General features: G+C 44.3%; 1 protein-coding gene across 1 annotated transcript; it reads right to left on the reverse strand.

Annotated features, from left to right (window-relative positions):
• Positions 1-16,660: 16,660 nt before the first annotated feature.
• Positions 16,661-18,756, reverse strand: NEUROG1 (neurogenin 1). The gene is made up of 2 exons (XM_083179582.1): positions 18,633-18,756; positions 16,661-18,011 (listed from the first exon to the last, which is right to left on the reverse strand). The coding sequence occupies exon 2, from the start codon at positions 17,996-17,998 to the stop codon at positions 17,312-17,314; it is 687 nt and encodes a 228-aa protein (XP_083035708.1). The 5' UTR covers positions 17,999-18,011; positions 18,633-18,756; the 3' UTR covers positions 16,661-17,311.
• Positions 18,757-19,713: the final 957 nt, after the last annotated feature.

Consider the following 19,713-nt stretch of genomic DNA (forward strand, 5'->3'; position numbering starts at 1 on the left):
AATAATATACATATGTGGTCAGAAAAAAGGTTAAACATTCCATAATAAATAAATACCCAAACATAATAGAACCAGTACTCCACTTTCAAAGCACACATTCTCCCACCTCATGGTAAGGCTCCTGTCTCTTCTTCCTGGTAGCTGCTCTCTGGTCCAGTGCAGTAATTGAGGACTCAAATCCGCACGCTCAGCAAACTTGTAAGAATTTGAGTCACTGACCAAAAGGAGGGGGGGTTATCTGGGCACCCCTTACCACCCCTTCCATCTTACAACTACTTCATGAACAAGCAGTTCAATTGATTGCTACCCAGTTGCATTCTACACAATGTGACTCCAATACATTCTTAGTTGCTTAACAACTCATAAGGCTCAGCAGACAGTCTATATTCTCTAAGTACAGTCACTGATGTTTTGCAGTACAGCTGCGACCACACAATGACGTTAGCTGCATGTCAATGTGCTGTACTGAGCTTAGGATTTAATCCTTACTCCTGTCAGACATAGGGGATACTTTTGTCTTATCAGCCAGAAGCAAATAATGTGGACTAAAGGTTCTACCACTTTCAGGTGATTTCCTATAAGAGATGATCCACAGTTTTAGCAGCACAGAGAGAGGGGGGAGAATTGTATAAATCCACTTTTAATACCATCGGGACTCTAGAAGACTATACAACCATTTTAAAAGGAGTAATGTAAATGCTAATTGACGTCTTTCTATAGGAATCTGTACAACAGACTATTTAAATGTTTAGACAAAAACCTAAGGGGTAAATTTACTAAGATGGGAGTTCTATGTTACCCATAGGAACCAATCAGATTCTAGAAGGTGATAACATCCCATCTTCAATAGAACTCCCATCTTAGTAAATTTACCCCTTACAGATCAGTGATCCTTAAGTGTAATGAATACTACTGTGTGGCATAACTTGAATAAGGGGGACTACTATGTGGTGTAATGAAAATCAGGGGCACTCCATGCGGTGTAATATGAATATGATTGTGCTACTGTGTGGCATAACTTGAATAAGGAGGACTACTATGTGGTGTAATAAAAATCAGGGGCACTCCATGCGGTGTAATATGGATATGATTGTGCTACTGTGTGGCATAATTTTAATTGGAGTTACTGTTACTATTGTGTGATCACACCCCTTCTTTCTGGGACCCCTATTGCTTTATAAAGTGTGGAAGGTAGGGCACAAATGTATAGTTTGCCGGGATGCTGATAACCCTAGTATTGGCGGGCTCTGACTAATGGGGGGAGGGGGGTTTGGTGTCAGGGGAAATTAGTTCCGTCACCTCTTCTGGACCACTTTAGGCTCTGAGACTGACCATATAACAGCCACGTTCGTAGGGTAGCCAATCCCGGGGATCGGCGGGATCCCGGGATTTGGCCCCAAAATCGCCGGGATTTCAATCCCGTGATTGGAGGTACCAACCCGAGATTTCGCGATTAGACTGCGAATGCGCCGTCTAATGCCGGGCAGCGTCTGAGCTCCTCCTCAGATGCAGCTGGGCGTCTTCTGATGCCAGTGCGGCTCTGCGCAGCGTGGCACAATGTCAGTAGTCACGCTGCAGGCCAGAAAGCTGCACCACCACCCCCGGACAGGGCCTCATTTACTTCCGGCCGCACCGCTCAGCTCGTTCCCCACTGTTCACAGTTCGTAAGTCCTGCCACACCTCCCGGATCCTCCCGCACCTGCCCAAGTATGTAAATATGCGGGCGGCCAGGGCATAGGGAAGCCAATCCTGTGATCCCGGGAATCCCGGGATTGAGCATTGAAAACATGCCCCGGGATTGGCATCCCTACACATTAGAAGAACCAGGTGTTTAAGTGTCCATTTATACAGAAGGTGCAGTTTTTGCATCTTGGAGAAACCACGTTACACAGAAGAATTCTAAATTGTGACACGCCTTAAGGCTGGGGTAGCCAACCCTAGTCCTCGAGAGCTACCAACAGTGCATGTTTTGCAGGTCTCCTCACAGAATCACAAGTGAGCTAATTAGCTCCATCTGTGTATCTTTTAAAATGTGTCAGTGATTAATGAGTGCAGCTGTGCAGCAGCTAGGTTGTCTGGAAAATGTGAACTGTTGGTAGCTCTCGAGGGCTAGGGTTGGCTACCACTGCCTTAAGGTGATGGTGATGATGGAGGGGCCCAGTAGCTCTTGTTAACGCAGCACATGTAGCTGTGTGCTGGGCTGCATTGTGTCCAGGGAGATGCTTAAAGTAAATGGCAACCTTTTGATACCGCCGATCTTATGCATATCGACCATGTAGTGTCAACCTATTTGCTGCCGACCTGGCAACCAGATACTATTTGGAGGAGAGATTATGTACTGTATATATGAGGGTCATGAGGAGGAGGAGATGTGATGCATATATGGGGGGGCATGAAGAGGAGATGTGATGCATATACGGAGGGCATGATGAGATACAATGCATATACGAGGGCATGAGAAGGAGAGGTGATGCATATATGGGGGGGGGGGCATGAGGAGGAGATGTGATGCATTTATGGGGGGGTATGAGGAGGAGATGTGATGCATATATGGGGGGGCATGAAGAGGAAATGTGATGCATATACGAAGGGCATGAGGAGATACAAGGCATATACAGTAAAAGGGCATAAGAAGGAGAGGTGATGCATTTACAGTGGGCATGAGGAGTGGATGTGAGGGGGACATGAGGGGGAGATGTGATACATATATAAAGGCATGAGGAGGAGATGTGCTGCATTTACAGAGGCATGAGGAGGAGAGGTGATGCATATACGAGGGCATGAGGAGGAGAGGTGATGCATATACTATGGCATAAGAAGGAGAGGTGATGCATTTACAGTGGGCATGAGGAGTGGATGTGATGCATTTACAGTGGGCATGAGGAGGAGATGTGAGGGGGACATGAGGGAGAGATGTGATACATATATGGGAGGCATGAGGAGGAGATGTGCTGCATTTACAGAGGCAGGAGGAGGAGAGGTGATGCAAATACAGAGGACATGCGGAGGAGATGTGAAGCATATACGGGAGGCATGAGGAAGAGATGTGATGCATATCTCCTTCTGTGATGCAAATACGGGGGCATGAGGAGGAGATGTGATGCATATACAGAGGGCATGAGGAAGAGATATGATGCATATAGAGGGGTTATGAGGAGGAGATGTGGTGCATATATGGGGGCATGAGAAGGAGATGTGATGCATATACAGAGGGCATGAGGAGGAGATGTTATGCATATATGGGGACATGAAGAGGAGATGTGATGCATATATGGGGGCATAAGGAGTATATGTGATGCATGTACGGGGGCATTAAGAGTATATGTGGTGCATATACAGAGGGCATGAGGAGGAGATGTGATACATATATGGGGGCATGAGGAGGAGATATGATGCATATACAGAGGACATGAGGAGATGTGATGCATATATGGGGGACATGAGGAGGAGATGTGATGCATATATGGGGGCATGAGGAGGAGATATGATGCATATATAGAGGACATGAGGAGATGTGATGCATATATGGGGGACATGAGGAGGAGATGTGATGCATATATGGGGGCATGTGGAGGAGATATGATGCATATATAGAGGACATGAGGAGATGTGATGCATATATGGGGGACATGAGGAGGAGATGTGATGCATTTATGGGGGCATTAGAAGGAGATGTGATGCATATACAGAGGGCATGAGGAGGAGATGTAATGCATATAGAGGGGTTATGAATAAGAGATGTGATGCAAATACGTGGGGCATGAGGAAGAGATGTGATGCATATACAGAGGGCATGAGAGGGAGATGTAATGCATATAGAGGGATTATGAGGAGGAGATGTGATGCATATACAGAGGGCATGAGGAGATGTGATGCATATTTAGGGACATGAGGAGGAGATGTGATGCATATAATGTGGGCATGAGGAGATGTGATGCATATACAGGGACATGAGGAGGAGATGTGATGCATATAATGTGGGCATGAGGAGATGTGATGCATATACAGGGACATGAGGCAGAAATGTGATGCATATATGGGGGGCATGAGGAGTATATGTGATGCATGTACGGGGGCATGAAGAGTATTTGTGATGCATATACAGAGGGCATGAGGAGGAGATGTGATGCATATATGGGGGCATAAGGACAGGACGAGATACTATGCATATCACCACAGGCCACCGGTTGTACTTAGTCGCAACTTACTAAATGTGTCCCTATCTGTGTGTTTGTGATCTATATTTCGGCTGGTACGCCTCCCATTATATAGGACTCTCTTTCCTTATTATACATTTCTGCATTGAATCGCCGCAGGATCTGCCTGTCACACCATTTGGTAACGGATAATAATAAATATTCACTTCTATTTCTATCAAGAACTTTACGTGGAATTTTTTTCTTGACAGCAGTGATTTTGTAGAATTTAGCCAGTAACAACTTTTCACTCCTGTATTGATTTTTTTTTTTCTCCTCGGCTTATGCCTTATTGTACTGCATAGACTGCCAATGAATAAACCCTACAGCCTGCCGTTTCTCTCTCACCTGCCTCTGTCCTTAGAATCTCTGCTTACTATACAAATCAATTTTAATGGGTCAGTAGAGCGCCTAGACACTATAATTATAGTATTGCATGTCATGTACTTTATACGTATTGTGGTAGACTGCTGTCTCAGGGCAATGGTAATGGTAAAATGAAATATACTGAAGATTAGCATTAAACAAAAAGCCATTGTAAAGACCCTAAAAAGATGGCAGGGTGCTGGGAAATTAAGCTCTGCGGAGTTGTAGGGAGCGTAATAGAAGTTCTTTGATAACTATAAAAATAGACACGGGATTTCAATTATTTTTTTTTTCTGCCTGGGAAGACGTAATGTACATCGTATTAGGTGCTAATGTTTTGGAGAGGGAGACTAGATGGCAAAGGGTATTTATCTTTTTTGTTCTCACTAGAGCGAGGGATGACTACTTGGCACAGGAACCCTAGATCTGATCAGCGGCACTCTGGGGGCAAAGAAGAAAAGGAAATATGCTGTGGGAAACATTTCCATATTGCAGTCTGCCAAGAATCGAGGGGAAAAGAAGAGAAACAGTTGGCTGTCAAATACACAATGAAGAGTTAGTCTTAAGCATCTTTAAATAGCGTTGAGTCACAATATCATATGACTCATCAGTGACTAATGAGTTTGCCGGTTTCAATATTAATCAAGTCCCAGTAATGACCACCAGTCAATGTGGAAGGAAGAGGTCCGACGTTCCTCCGCTCACATGGTTTTTTTTTAATTTCTACCGCACAGTGCTTAGCCACGCCCTCCAATGGCTTCAGTTGACCTCCGTAGTGGTGGCCTTCGATGGTTTAAACGAGCGGCTCCCAAAATCGGTCCTCAAGGACCTCTAACAGTTCATGTTTTCCAGGTCACCTAAGAATATTTAAAATATAACAGCTGGAGATACACAGTGCACCTGCCGGGTGACTTGGTAAACGTGAACTGTTGGAGGTCCTCGAGGACCGTTTGGGAACCACTGGTTTAAACTGGGAATCGATTTCTGTCAATGGTTTCCTTCCATCTAAGGAATGTACCAATGGCACCATCAATGGAGACCATCGATGATGAGCTATTTGATGGCCATCCCTTCTAGAATATGTCTCTTTATTCCCAATGGAGTACTCACATTGTCGTGTTTCTCCCCAGAGCAGATACCCTGTGACTGGGCTGTCTAATTGGGTCGGTCATATTGGGAGGACGATTGAAATGTATATATATATATATATATATAATATTGTTTGTGCATAAACCCCACCAAACATTAGATCAATTGCTGTACCAGCTGGCATGGTTGCGAGGGGATACGGCGGCGGCGGGGGGTGACAATTAGGCGGGGCAAGCTGCGAGCTTCGCCGCTTACCGAGTCAACCAGATTCGATTTGGGTGGTGGTGTTCAAACTGAAACCTCCATTGCATTCTAAAAATCAAACTGTCTAACATCTGTGGATTGCATTTAAAAGCAGCAAGTATTTACCCTGCACAGAAACAATATAGGGGGTTATGCAGGCCTGATCGCTGGGCTGTTCATTTGTAGAGCCCTGTGCGATCAGGTAATCACTGACAAAGTGAAATCCCGCCCTGTGCCGGCCTGCGAACAGCTGTAAATCCATACGCAGTTCACCCGCCATTAAATTATTTCTCCCCTGTGCGGACGCACACGAACATAAACATCCGGTCGCATCTTAGAGTGGGGATTCGGCTGGCGGGCTAGGGCGTGCATTGGCAGGGCAGCCTTTACTTGCTCGCTAGTCAGTGAATAGCCTAATGAGCAGTTCTGAATAACCCTCACTGAATAGAGAATAATAATTATCTTCTGTTTGGAAGACAGCGCCGGATAATCAGACAACATTTTTATTTTTATTGAAATTGTTTTGCAGAATTTTTTGTTTTAAACCAACAATTAAAAAAATTCTTCTTAAGTAAAAATTGAGAATTTTGTCCCAAATTTTCGGTTGCGTGACCTTGTGATCGAGAATCTCCAACCGTGACTCGATGAATTTCCTAGAATGCCCCATTAATTGCAATCTTTCATAGTACGACTTTAAATATCCCATGTTTGATCCGTACGGGCTGGAACGGCCCTTCAATTCCAGACAAGTCTGACTTTATAAACATGCTTTCATATATTTAATAAGAGTTGCCCCAAGATATTACTTTGTAGAATACAATATTTCTTTCATTGAAATAGGTCAGTCTTCGTGGCTGGGAGTAACGGGGACTTAAATATTTCAGGGAACACTTCACCCTTGGCAGTTCCCATTATAGAGCCATCATTGTTGATGGATAATTCTTTCCGTCATGGTCCATACAGAACGCTCACTGCACCTCGACCTGTGACTGCCCAAGAAAAATGAATACGTAGCTAAGACACATAGAAAGTTCTTGTCTCCGACGATGGACTTCATGTATTCTTCACAAGTCAACTGAAGTGGGTGACTGCTAAGCCAGTGGTAATATAACTCCTAGTAAGATCCCTTCTGGATCCTAAATGAAAACATAATATTGTATTCAGCAATGCACAGCACCTGCTATTTACAGATGTAGCACCGCTCATCCAGCGCCGGGGCCTGTCAGAACACCCCCGCTGGCAAGCGGACGCTACATCTGACTGGGACGCACGAGCGTCCCACACGCACCCGCGTCCCAGTTTCCCGTTGGCCGGGGACGGGAACCCTGCCTGTCTCCGCTTCAGGGAGACGGGCAGGGTTGGGGGGGGGAGCGGGAGGTGGGAGAACGTGGCGGGGCGGCGGCAATGATGAAAGACGCTCCATCTGTAAATAACTGAGACAACTTGGGCATGTACGGACGGTGTAATGGTTAGCATTACTGACTCACAGCACTGAGGTCGTGGGTTTGATTCCCATCAGGGCCCTAACTGTGTGGAGTTTGTATATTCTCCCCGTACTTGCGTGGGTTTCTTCCTACAATCCAAAAATATACTGGTAGGCTAATTGGCTCCCAACAATATTAGCCCTAGAATGTCTGTGTGTGTGTGTGTGTGTGTGTGTGTGTGTGCGTGTACATGTGGTAGGGAATATAGAGTTCCACTGGGGCAGGGACCAATGTGAATGTTCAAATATTCTCTGTACAGCGCTGAAGAACATGTGTGCGCTATATAAATAACTGGTAATAAAAAATAATATACACTTCAGAAATCATGGCTGAAAAAAAATCAGATGCAAAGCAAAAAAGGACATAGTTGGCCTACAATGCTGTCATCATGCTGACATTTACAATGTCAACAAACATAATGTTGACACTATAATGTTAACACAAGGGGTTATTCTGATTTATTTGGAAAGGCTCTCTATCACTCTCTAATGGAAAAAACCATGTGCACTGCAGGTGGGGCTGATGTAACATGCGCAGAGAGAGTTAAGGTGCGTACACACGGGGGCGATTTTGTGTAATATCGCAGGAAATATGGTCGCTGAGCGACCATATTGCCCGCAATGGGAGTGTGCACCGGGTGCGCGCTCCCGTTTTTACCCCTGTAGTGATCGCTGGTCGCAGGAACATGCTCCTGCGACCAGCTGATATCCACTGCCGGGCTCCCCCGGAAGTTTCTTTTTCATCAGCGACCATCTCTGGTCGCTGATGAACAGGAGACACAGAGCAATATATCTCCCCCGTGTGTACGAGGCTTTAGATTTGGGTGTGTGGTGTACTTCAAACTGATATCTATAATGCAGTGTAAAAATAAAGCAGCCAGTATTTACCCTGCACAGAAACAATAAAACACCCAAATCTAACTCTCTCTGCACATGTTACATCAGCCCCACCTGCAGTGCGCATGGTTCTGTCCATACAAGAGTGATTGTGCCTTTCCGAGTGAATCAGAATAACCCCCACAGCATACCTCCCAACTTCGGCCGGTCAGCAGGCGGGACGCTGTTGCTGCGCGCCGCAGGCGTGCCGAAATTTTCGGGGGGTGTGGCCTAATTTGGGGGCATGGCCTATACTCACGGCTCTCCCGCGAGGCCACGCCCCCATTTTGCCGCTATGGGGGCATGACCCAGAGGCTCTGTGAGCCTCTAGCCATGCCCCCAGCCCCCTGGCTGCGGGAATAGACGCTGTGCGCATGCACACAGCGTTTATTCCCCGCTGCTTAGCATCTGACGGGGGGACTCCCAACAGCCCCTCCACACCGCGGGACACTGCCGCCCGCGGGTGGGACAGCGGGACAGGCCCTGACAATCGGGACTGTCCCGATAAAATCGGGACTGTTGGGAGGTATGCCCACAGTTATGATGTTGTACTGCTAAAATGTTGATGGGTGAAATGTAATAGGATAAGAGATTCAGAAAGTGAGAGATTTAGTTAGAAATCTCCCGGTTTTTCAAAGCAGCAATTATTTACACTGCAAAATCAAACTGGTTGTGCAGTGTAAGTGATTGCCGCTTCACTTTACATGACCCCGCCCCTGCTGATACTCCGAAGACCAGAACATAAAGTCCCAGAAGATAAAGTACCAACCAATCAAACACAGCCTGTAACATGGCAATTAGGAGAGGATTAGTTGGCACTTTATCTCTCTCCATTTTATTGCTATTCAAGGCTTAGTACATCCACCCCATGGCATAAGTAGTTAGCTGTCAATGTTACCAAGTCTTGCCAGGGCTTCGTATTCCTCAGTAAAATGCCACTTGGTTGGACGCTGGTTATTGCAGATGGAACAATTGAGTATAAACATTGTGCAGCGTCATCACATAAATCATAGTCACCCAAGTAATCGCTCTGTGGAACACGTTAATGGGGCTCTTGGAAATATTTTGTAGGAAAGGTGATACCTAAAAATCTATACCAGGATGTGCTCCAGGATAGCCCTAAATCTCTGACAAAGCAGGACAAAAACACAAGAGGTAAATAATTTATGACAAAAGAAGAGGCCATAAAAGGGGACAATAAGATCTATGAGACAGTCCAAAGAGAAAAGCATTAATAATACAAATGTAGCGCCTGTCAGCCAGCCGGAGCTATCGCCGGATCTCCTGAGCTGGTGCAGGCTGGCGGACAGGAGCTCCATGTGACTGTGTGCGCGAGCGTCTCACACGCGGCGAGGAGCGGATTCCCTGCCCGTCTCCGCTTCAGGGAGATGGGCAGGGCTAGTGGGCGCTGCAAGGGGGGCTACGTGGTAGCCGGCGGAGGGCGTGGCGGGCTCCGACAGAACAGGGTGTGCGAGCGTACCCCCTTATGTTGGTTGGTGCACAGCGGCAATTGGCGATTCTATCCCCAGGAGCAGCTCCATTAAGAACTGCTGCATCTGTATGTTCACAAATGTGTACATTCATTAATTAATAAAAAGTGTACATTGGGGCCAATTCAGACCTCTTTGCACAGGTCCAAATTCAACCCATCCCCGATGGTGGGGGACTGCGCATGCACGATAATGCGCATTTGCCAAACCCCCCCAGTGAATGCCTTCAGCGAGTTTTTCACTCACGGAGGGTCGTTCGCAAAGCAAGTGACCCCCAGCCCCTCTGTCTCCGGGAATAGACCCCTCTGTCTCGGCAGACCAACGGGTGGAAGGAGGAATGCCCAACTGATGGAATACAGCCCGGATACAGCGTACACAATGGTGCATCAATGATGTATCAATTTCTGTGGCTCTCCCTATGGAGGAGATGTATCAAAATTAAACCCTGAAATGTGATCAAGTGGAGAGAGACAAAGTATTAACCAGTCAGATCCTAACTGGCATATTACAGGCTAGGAAAACATTTTTCAAAAACAGCCTGTAGAATGGCAGTTAGGAGCTCATTGTGTGGCACTTTATCTTCACAACATCTATAGGGCCACAGGTTGAAGGCCCATGATCTAGACAATGGGGCCGATTCAGACGCGTTTGTACAGGTCCGAATTAGGCCCATTCAGGGATCAATGAACGGCAGAAAAATCATTTGATGGGGAGCGATGAATGAACAGATCCTTTCGCTTGTTAGAGGGGGGGGATTCACGTGGCGGGGAGGCTGTGCGCTCGGCTGTTCGCTAGGCGGTGTTTACCTGTTGGCTAGGCTGCGATGACATACAGCCTAGCGTGAACAGTCCTGAATGAGGCCCAACGACTAACCTGCAGTAATGCAGTACTGTAAATGTTATTCTCTATGTACGCTTTATTTTCTCCGGGAACTCCGTCATTATGAACATCGGCTGGAAATGGATGCTGTGAAATAAGGGGAAATTGGGGATCTATAAAAAAAAAAGAGACACAGTTGTGCACTAGCCGGCAATCCACAACACTCAAGTGCCATTTACCAATTAAAGTGTATCAGCAGGAGAAAGGCTGTGAAAGGAGAGAAGGGGACAGAAGTACAATTACATTAGCTTGTGCTGCTCCCTGACCCCAGCCTTTGAGGTGGAGAGCAGTGCACGCTCTGTGGACCCGAGGGTCATGCCTCCCAAGTGAAGAATCAAACTATCCCAGGGCTAAGACTTAGTAGAAAGAGAGACCCCATCATGAAAGTAAGTCTTGTGCCTTATGTGACTCCATCCCGACTCCGGCAAATGTGCATGAAATACCCGGCCATAGGGACTCTAATAAAAACAGTACAAAAGACAGTTGAAAGAACGAGAGACGGGAATATACATTATATTGGAACAATGATCGGCAGAACACTGCGAGCTCTATGCTATGACAAGTAAACCAGGGCCGGTTCCATTCTGGGCCAGTCACTTTCATTTCAATGTAATTCTAGTGGGAACATGACCAGTATGATTTGCTCCTTGTCAATGGGGATGTATCTGGGTCACATGTAGTCATCCAAATTTGGCCCATGTCCCGATCATTAGTCAACCAGAATCACCCCCAGTGTGAGAGATTTCTTTATTATACAACACCTAGGGGTCATTTCAATTAAGGGGGTTCCGTTGTAATGGCCTTGGAACATTTGCACTGGCGCCCATAATGGCCCTAAATTGAGCATTATAATTTGCAACCAAATAGTTGTTTATTAAAATGAACAATTTAGTGGTAACTGTGTGTGGCATCAGGGCATCTTAACAGGCAGGCAAACTGGGCAAATGCCAACGGCATAATAATTCTAGGGGCATTCAAGCAGGGGTGGGTTGGGCCAGGAGGCATCTGCCTCCTGGGCTGGGCCACCTGGAACTTCTTGGGAGGCAGGTAGAGAATGTTGCTGCCAATCAGAGCGATTGGGATTAACACCCAATCAGAACGCCCAGGCAGCATGCTCTCCCGGCTTCTCAGGTTGCGGCAAGACATGATTGGCTGTCTGCTTACTGCTTGGTAGATGACGCTATCCACAAATCAAAGAGCAGCATTCTTTACCTGCCTGAATGGCTGTCAGCTTGCTGATTGGTTGGTGGGTGGAGCTATCTGCCAATCAGAGTTCTGGCAGTCATTCATGGTAGGGAAGCATGTGGAGAGACAGTACAGCACTGCAGGAGGTGTAATTTATGATTATTATGTTATGTATTCCTGTGAATGGATAGGTAGGGTCCCCATGGCACCCTTCCAGAAACCGTCTACCCCCTATCCCCCCCCCCCCCCCTCCCTCCGCATCTCCCCTGCAGCAGCGTTAATTTCCCAGGATTCGCAGATTTTCGTGGTCGGGTCTAAAGATGCAAAACGTGTCATTTAGCTCAGAACCCTCCTCGAAGACCCACGAATTGCGGGAGTTGCAGTACTGGGGGGCGGGGCTTGATGATGTCTACATCAGGACCTGCCCCTGAAGTGCTGCTGACAGTCTCCTCTCCGGGCTTCTCTCAGAGAGGAGACTTTAAAGGTAGGCAACCAGCTATCCCCTCTTCCCTCCAGTGCCTAAACCCCCCTCCAGTGCATGCTGTCGTTCAGCATCCCGGCAGTTGGGATTCCGGCATCTTCATTGATGTCGGGATTCCAGCGCCACTCTCCTGCCAAAGTCGATATTGTAAACTCTGGCATCCCCACTGCCTGGATGCTCCATAGGCAGCCCACAGAATGACATATTGGGCTATTCAATCTGGGATTCCCGACTGTTGGAACGTCCCGACAGTCGGAATCCCGGCCCGCTTTCACTCACCTCGACTGTATCATTGAATTCCGACTGTCGAGTGTCGGAAAGTGGGCGTGTCAGAAAAAATTACCTCAGATTGTCGAGAAATGTCTGTGAATTCGAAAATCCTTGTCCGTTTCCGACAAAACAGATCCGACTTGTTTTAAAGTCGAATCTGTTTTGTCCGAATCTGCCATCATTGCTGTCGGAAACGGCATTGAATACCCCCCCGTAATGTGTTTGTGTCTGTCCTTAATGATCTTTGAAAACATAGTAATATAAGAAGAAACTATAGAAAGTACAAATAAAGAATGAGGCTAATAATAATAAAAAACAAAACGGGTTGAATAAAAAATATAAAAAAAATTCTGTAGTCTCTGATCTCGTACAATGACCTGACGTTGGACTGTATGTTTCTAACCAAAAGGATCTCGTTGAAGTAAATATATATATTTTTCCTGTAGATATTTCTAACCTCTCCTTGAAACGAAGCTTGTCAGTATCGGGTTACCGCTGGTCTGCGGCGTAACCAAGGAACAAGACCAATATGTAAGCGGCATTTACTGATAGAAGAGGTCAAGTAATTATCTGTAATTATATATTAGGCAGCAATGCTGTGATCGGATATGAAACCATTTATTTAATCCCCTGATATAATAATCAGACCAATATCCTATCGGTAAATGAGGCTACAAATTGTGGTATTATATTTAGTAGCACTACGCCAGAATTAGCATTGACTTATTTTGACCACACATAGATATAAACACTTATCTGCATTATTATTGTAATAATAATAACAACATTTACATTTTCCGTTGCTTTTTTTTTTTTTAAGCTTGTAGCTGAGCCGGGTATGGATCGTATGGTCGACCTAAAGATGGCCGACAGTCATTAGGTCGACACCACTAGGTTGACATATTGCAAGGTCGACAGGGGTCTAGGTAGACATGGGACAAGGTCGACAGGTCGTTATGTCGACACAAGCATTAGGTCCACATGGTCTATGTTGACAGTCAAAAGGTCGACATGGGGTTTTTCACAGTTTTTTTACCCGACTGTCCACACAGGCGACATGGACACAGGATTAAGTGCACCGCGTCCCCTCGTATGAGCATTCTCCCATTAGCACCATGCAGGCCCTGCGAAATGTCCCATGGCCAGGGCCGGTGTAAGGCTTCTCAGTACTCTAGGCCAGCGGTCCTCAACCTTGGTCCTCGAATACCCCCAAGTCCCCCGGTAGCTGCACAGGTGCATTCTATATTCACTGACACATTTAAAAGATCACAGGTGGAGCTAATTAGTTCACCTGTGATTCTGTGTGGAGACCTGGAAAACATGAACTGTTGGGGGTACTTGAAGGCCGAGGTTGAGAACCACTGCTCTAGGCAAAACTTCTACCTACTACCCCATTCCTCCCCAACCTTAAGGTGCCCATACATTAGTAAGATTTATCTTCAGATCTGGCTGGTTGGAATAAAAACATGGTTATGGATGAGTGTCAGTTTTTCAGTTTTCCAGCATTTCCAAGCAAATGGTCAACTGTCATTTGCTCTCATCCATAACCATGTGTTTGTTCCAACCAGTCAAATCTGCAGATAAATCTGCGTGTGTATGGCCACCTTTACACTTTTACCAATACCCACTATCCAGAACCTCAAGCGAAGGTGTGGAGGTGGCATCTTAGAAGATCCACAGCCAACCACCAGCATTAAGTGCAACAAGGAAGTTTTCCTCAAAGACCTCCTTTATTTTGTGATAGGCGGACTCGTGGAGCCCCAAAAAACCTGCTGCCCTAGGCAGCTGCCTAACTGTAGAACCAGCCCTGCCCATCGGCTAATATTAGTACACCTCTGGCTGCAGCATATATATATAACATGATCGGAGGATAAAGAGCTTTAATGCCCAAATAATGAAAACACATATACTCGCATGTGTTCACAGCAGGAGAAATAGTTTTATGGTCAGTGACCATAAAATATATCATACTGAAGATGCTTCCATGTACAATAATAATGCAACAGTTAAAATAACAAGTAAATGCTAATATAAGAGGTAAACCTAATTGAAATAATAATTTAAGAGTTATACTTAAAAAAAGCATCTAAATTTAAAGGGAATTGAAGAAGTTCGATTTGAAGTCATTTCACATAAAGTTTTTTTTGTTTTGTTTAAAAAAAAATTATTATGACGCATTCATGTAATCAGAAAACCGACCTTTAAATGCTGCTGTCATGTGTCACACTTAAAAGGGACTTTAAAAAAAAAAAAAAATCTCCTAAAAGATTAGCACCTATGGCCAAGCTGTGCGCAGGGTTAATCTCCCTTTGGCTACACTTGTCTGCATACAGCTGGTTTTTTGGGGATGAAATTGGATTGAATTTTTGCTAGTGAATGTTTGTGGAGTTGGTTTCATGGTGTGCCCCTGCTAAAGGGCTCTAAGCATAAAGGCTACCCCCAGACACGTGCACCTACAGCCCCATTGCCGGGACCCCTTGCTGCACTCACAAATAGAGGATTTACCCTGAGCTATAGAAACAGGCTAAGCCCCCAAGCAATAAAGTCCTAGGAAGTTAGATGCAGGAGACCTGGTACATAATGAGACATGCAGAAAGGGGAACTTGCGGCCGTGTAGGTGTATTATGGCCTTAATTAAGAATAAAGTGAAATTTTGTGGCAGGAACCCTGGTTGTGTTCCGGAGTTGATTTTGATTGCATTGGTTTAATTTTATATATATATATATATATATATAGAAGGAGCTGGTGCGGCACTCGGTGTCAAAACAATGAAAGAAACTCACGGAGCCATAAATGTGGACAACGTTTCAGTTGTATTAAACAACTTTTGTCAAGTCTATATATATATATATATATATATATATATTTATACTGTATATATACAGTACTATTTTTCTGGGAAAATAGGTACAGAAACTCAGAGACTGGGGGTGGATTGATTAAAGATAGAGAGAAAGAGAGATAGAGAGAGAGATGTATATATTGTATTTAGAAACAAAAGAACGATTAAAGTGAGAGAAATAGACTTTAAAATAAAAATTATCTTATGGAAAGTACATTTTGGCCCAGAAAAGGTTGTCATATTTAACATATATATATATATATATATATATATATATATATATATATATATATATATATATATATATATATATGTACATGTGTATTTTGGTATACCTTTTGTATACTATTATATATCTTGCTACTGTGATTGGCTCTTCATTGGAAGTATATGTTGTTGTTATTGATGACCACTTTCCCATTGATAGTACAATAAGTGCTACTGTACTGTTGGTTTTACAGCAGGTTGATAATTACCCTAATAGTAATACACTGCTGCCAGCATTACAAGCTGTGTAACAGTAACATAGTTGTGCTGGACAGTAAATAATGATCAGTTCTTTACGACAGAAGTAGGGAATAAAGAGACGTTTGTTCATAGTAACCAATCAGATTCATTTATTTTCTAGGATGCAATAGAGAAACAATAGATACACACTGATTGGTTGCTATAGGCAACAAAACTTTTCCTTTTTAGAAACGCTAGTAAATTTAAAGCGTACTCAATTTGCTTTAGGCGGCTGAAGATTTTGCCCAGTAACATTGCAGGAAACCCACCTGTCTCTCTGCTTCGTATCCAACTGTCACTTGTATTGATCCCTATAATCCCTATTATTTGAAAATCTTTTGCAGAATGTTTTATTCACGGTAGAAAATAACATTATTTTTTAATTATTCCGGCCCCCAACAGGTATCATTGAAGTCATATTTATTTTACTAGTGGATCTTTAACCCTTTGAGCGCCAAGTGTCAAAAGTGCCAAGCAAAGATTTTTATTCATCACAATGACCCCGTAATGTTAATCTTTTTTTTTTCAGTTTTTTTTTATGCACATTTTTTATTTTTTAGTTTATATAACAAATGTGAGCGATGCATCGCACAGAGATGTTGGCACTAAAAGGGTTAATAGAGTCTTGCGGCTCCAGGGCCGCATGTTTTATTCCGGAATTATAATTACCCGGAGTTTTAGTAAAGAGGACACGGAGAAAGCGATGTAATAAAAACGTAGAAAAACTTTTATTTTCACATCTGCAATTAGAAAATGATACATAATAGAATAAAAAATCTTTATATACAACAAAAATACACATTTTCATATGAATGAAACACTTTTTGAATAAATTAAACTCCCATTAGGGCTCCCGGTCTGAGAACTTCAATCTACAGGATTGAGTTCCTACTCTAGAAGGAAGACAGCAGTCCTGGAGGTCAGGATAAATAATGTATGAGCCCAACTCCCTTGTCTCCCCATTCAAGTCTTTTCTTTGTATTGTCAGGGTATCCAAACCAAATTTTCATGCTCATTTTTCTTCGTGAGAGTTTTACAAATTGTAAAATTGACTTTTCACCCACTCTGCATCAGAAAACCTGACCTGTTTTTTTTTTTTCTTTTTTAAATTTAAAAAACTCTAGCCTTGAAAAAGAGGCCCTGGGCAATCTGTAATGGAACAACGCACAATAAGAGTTTTGTGGAAAGTGCAAAAACAAAATAGTGAAAAACCTTATAGGCGTGTTGATCTTATCTGACAAGGAGTAGGCTCACAATAGTTCTGGAAGACCTTGGAACTGTTCTTTAAGGCAGTATATAGACTTTTAGGTCACCCCTTGATTTTCTATATCACACTACGGGACGTACAGGACAAAGTTCACGTGTTAAGGCAAATATATTAAATAAAGCACCATATGGCCGGACCTATTGATACTGAATGAAACATGCGGAGTGCTGGAGAAGGCTTTGCGGCATGGCGTGGAGTGCGAACAAGTTCTTTTTATGGCTGTAGTAGCAATCTTCAGACATATCTGGGCTGCTGGGGTTGGAGGTACAGACTGAGAAAGAGGAGGATGAGGTTGAGGATGATGGGGAGGCAGTGGACATCCAGGAACCAGCATCGCTGCCAGGACTTGGTGGGTCTGTAGGACTCATATAGCCAGGGTAGACCGCCAGCTCTTTCTGAGGCTTGTCTTTGGACGGGTCAGCCAGCCTCAAGGTCTCAGACAGCGCCCAGATGTAATTGTGGGCAAAACGCAGAGTCTCAATCTTCGTCAACTTTGTGTCATCGGGAAAGCAAGGCAAAATCTCTCTGAGCTCATCCAAGGCGGAGTTGAGGTTGTGCATCCTGCTCCGCTCTCTGTCGTTGGCTTTCACCCGCCTGGTCTTTTTGACGATGTGAAGGACAGCATCATTTTTCACCCTGGTCCTGCCCCTCTTTCTCTTCTTCTCCATGCCTTGCTCCCCGCACTTCTCTGGAGATTCCGTTGGAGAAGTGAGCTGCCCTGAGGAGAAGGAAGATGGGGACTGGAGACTGGAGCAGTCTTCATCCTCTGATGCGGAGTAGGACATCTGGCTGGAGGCATCGTAGTCAGAGTACGCTCTATCCATGCTGGATGGACTTCTGTGGAGATAGGCAAAATAGAATAAGATAAGTAACAGGCAATTTTTAAAAAAATTCTGACAGTTGGCAAATGGCAAAACAAACAAACAAAATAAAAAAAAACCTCAAACAGACAAACCAAAAAAACAAAATCTAAAACTCAATAGTGTTTAAAAACATTAAAAGACTAAACCATTTAATAGAGTCATACTTAATAACACTGCTGTAGTCCAGGAGCCTATATATATATATATATATATATATATATATATATATATATATATATATATATATATATATCTATATATATATATAGATATATATATATAGATATATATATATATATATATATATATCTATATATATATATAGATATATATATATATATATATATATATATACACACACACACAAAAATAATACAGGTGCTTAATGGCTTATTACACAATCAAAGAGAAATCTTTGCAAAACAAAGTTCCAAAACAAATAATATAATAATAATAATAATAATAATAATAATAATAATAATAATAATAATAATAATAATAATAATAATGATACAGGTGTTTCATAAACACAGTGGTCCCCCTGGTGCATGGACATTGCCTGCACGCAACAAGCAGACTGGAAACAAATACTTACAATGTTGCAACGCAGGAAAAGTCTTGGAAGAGTTTGAAGGAGACAACTTCAGTCAGACCCTCTTGTCCTAGAAAGGGGGACACGCGACAGCCCTTGTCTTTGAAGTGATCCTGGCTGTGTGAGCAGTGAGTTTGGCACACGACTGGCCTCAGCCACCTTATATAGTGAGTAAGACAATAGCCCTCCCCAGTGCCCCCCTCCTGGGCTGAGGGATGAATGAAGTCAGGCATCAGGTCTGCCCCGTGCTGCACTCCCCCCCACCCCAGGGAGTGTGCCTGTAATTACAGCAAACCAATGGCAGGGGGAAGCCCTATCTCTGACACCAGCCTAAGCCCACTTCTCTCGGCTTCATTAGGCTGCTACACGGGAGGGGGGGAGAGAGAGACAAGGAGAAGAGTGATTAGGCTGCTGGGGGCACGTTCCCAAATGCGGGGGCTGCAGGGGGGAGTGTGGCAGCTTACCTTCCCCAGCAGGGTCACTGCTAGTGCTGCTGTGTAGTGCTAAACAGGGAAACCTTACACCCTGCACTGCTGGGTAGTGCTGTACAGGATAACCTTACACCCTGCACTGCTGTGTAGTGCTGTGCAGTATAACCTTACACCCTGCACTGCTATGTAGTGCTAAACAGGGTAACCTTACACCCTGCACTGCTGGGTATTGCTGTAAAGAATAACCTTACACCCTGCACTGCTGTGTAGTGCTGTGCAGTATATAACCTTACACGCTGCACTGCTGTGTAGTGATGTACAGTATAACCTTACATCCCTGCACTGCTGTGTAGTGCTGTGCAGTATAACCTTACACCCTGCACTGCTGTGTAGTGCTGTGCAGTATAACCTTACACCCTGCACTGCTGTGTAGTGATGTACAGTATAACCTTACACCCTGCACTGCTGTGTAGTGCTGTGCAGTATAACCTTACACCCTGCACTGCTGTGTAGTGATGTACAGTATAACCTTACACCCTGCACTGCTGTGTAGTGCTGTGCAGTATAACCTTACACCCTGCACTGCTGTGTAGTGATGTACAGTATAACCTTACACCCTGCACTGCTGTGTAGTGCTGTGCAGTATAACCTTA

This window comes from Crinia signifera, chromosome 4 (assembly GCF_055691185.1).
Source record: "Crinia signifera chromosome 4, ASM5569118v1, whole genome shotgun sequence".
Lineage (NCBI taxonomy): Eukaryota > Metazoa > Chordata > Amphibia > Anura > Myobatrachidae > Crinia > Crinia signifera.

Coding starts and splice junctions, on each gene's coding strand:
- NEUROG1 (XM_083179582.1), bottom strand. CDS start 17,998: ATGGATAGAGCGTACTCTGACTACGATGCCTCCAGCCAGATGTCCTAC.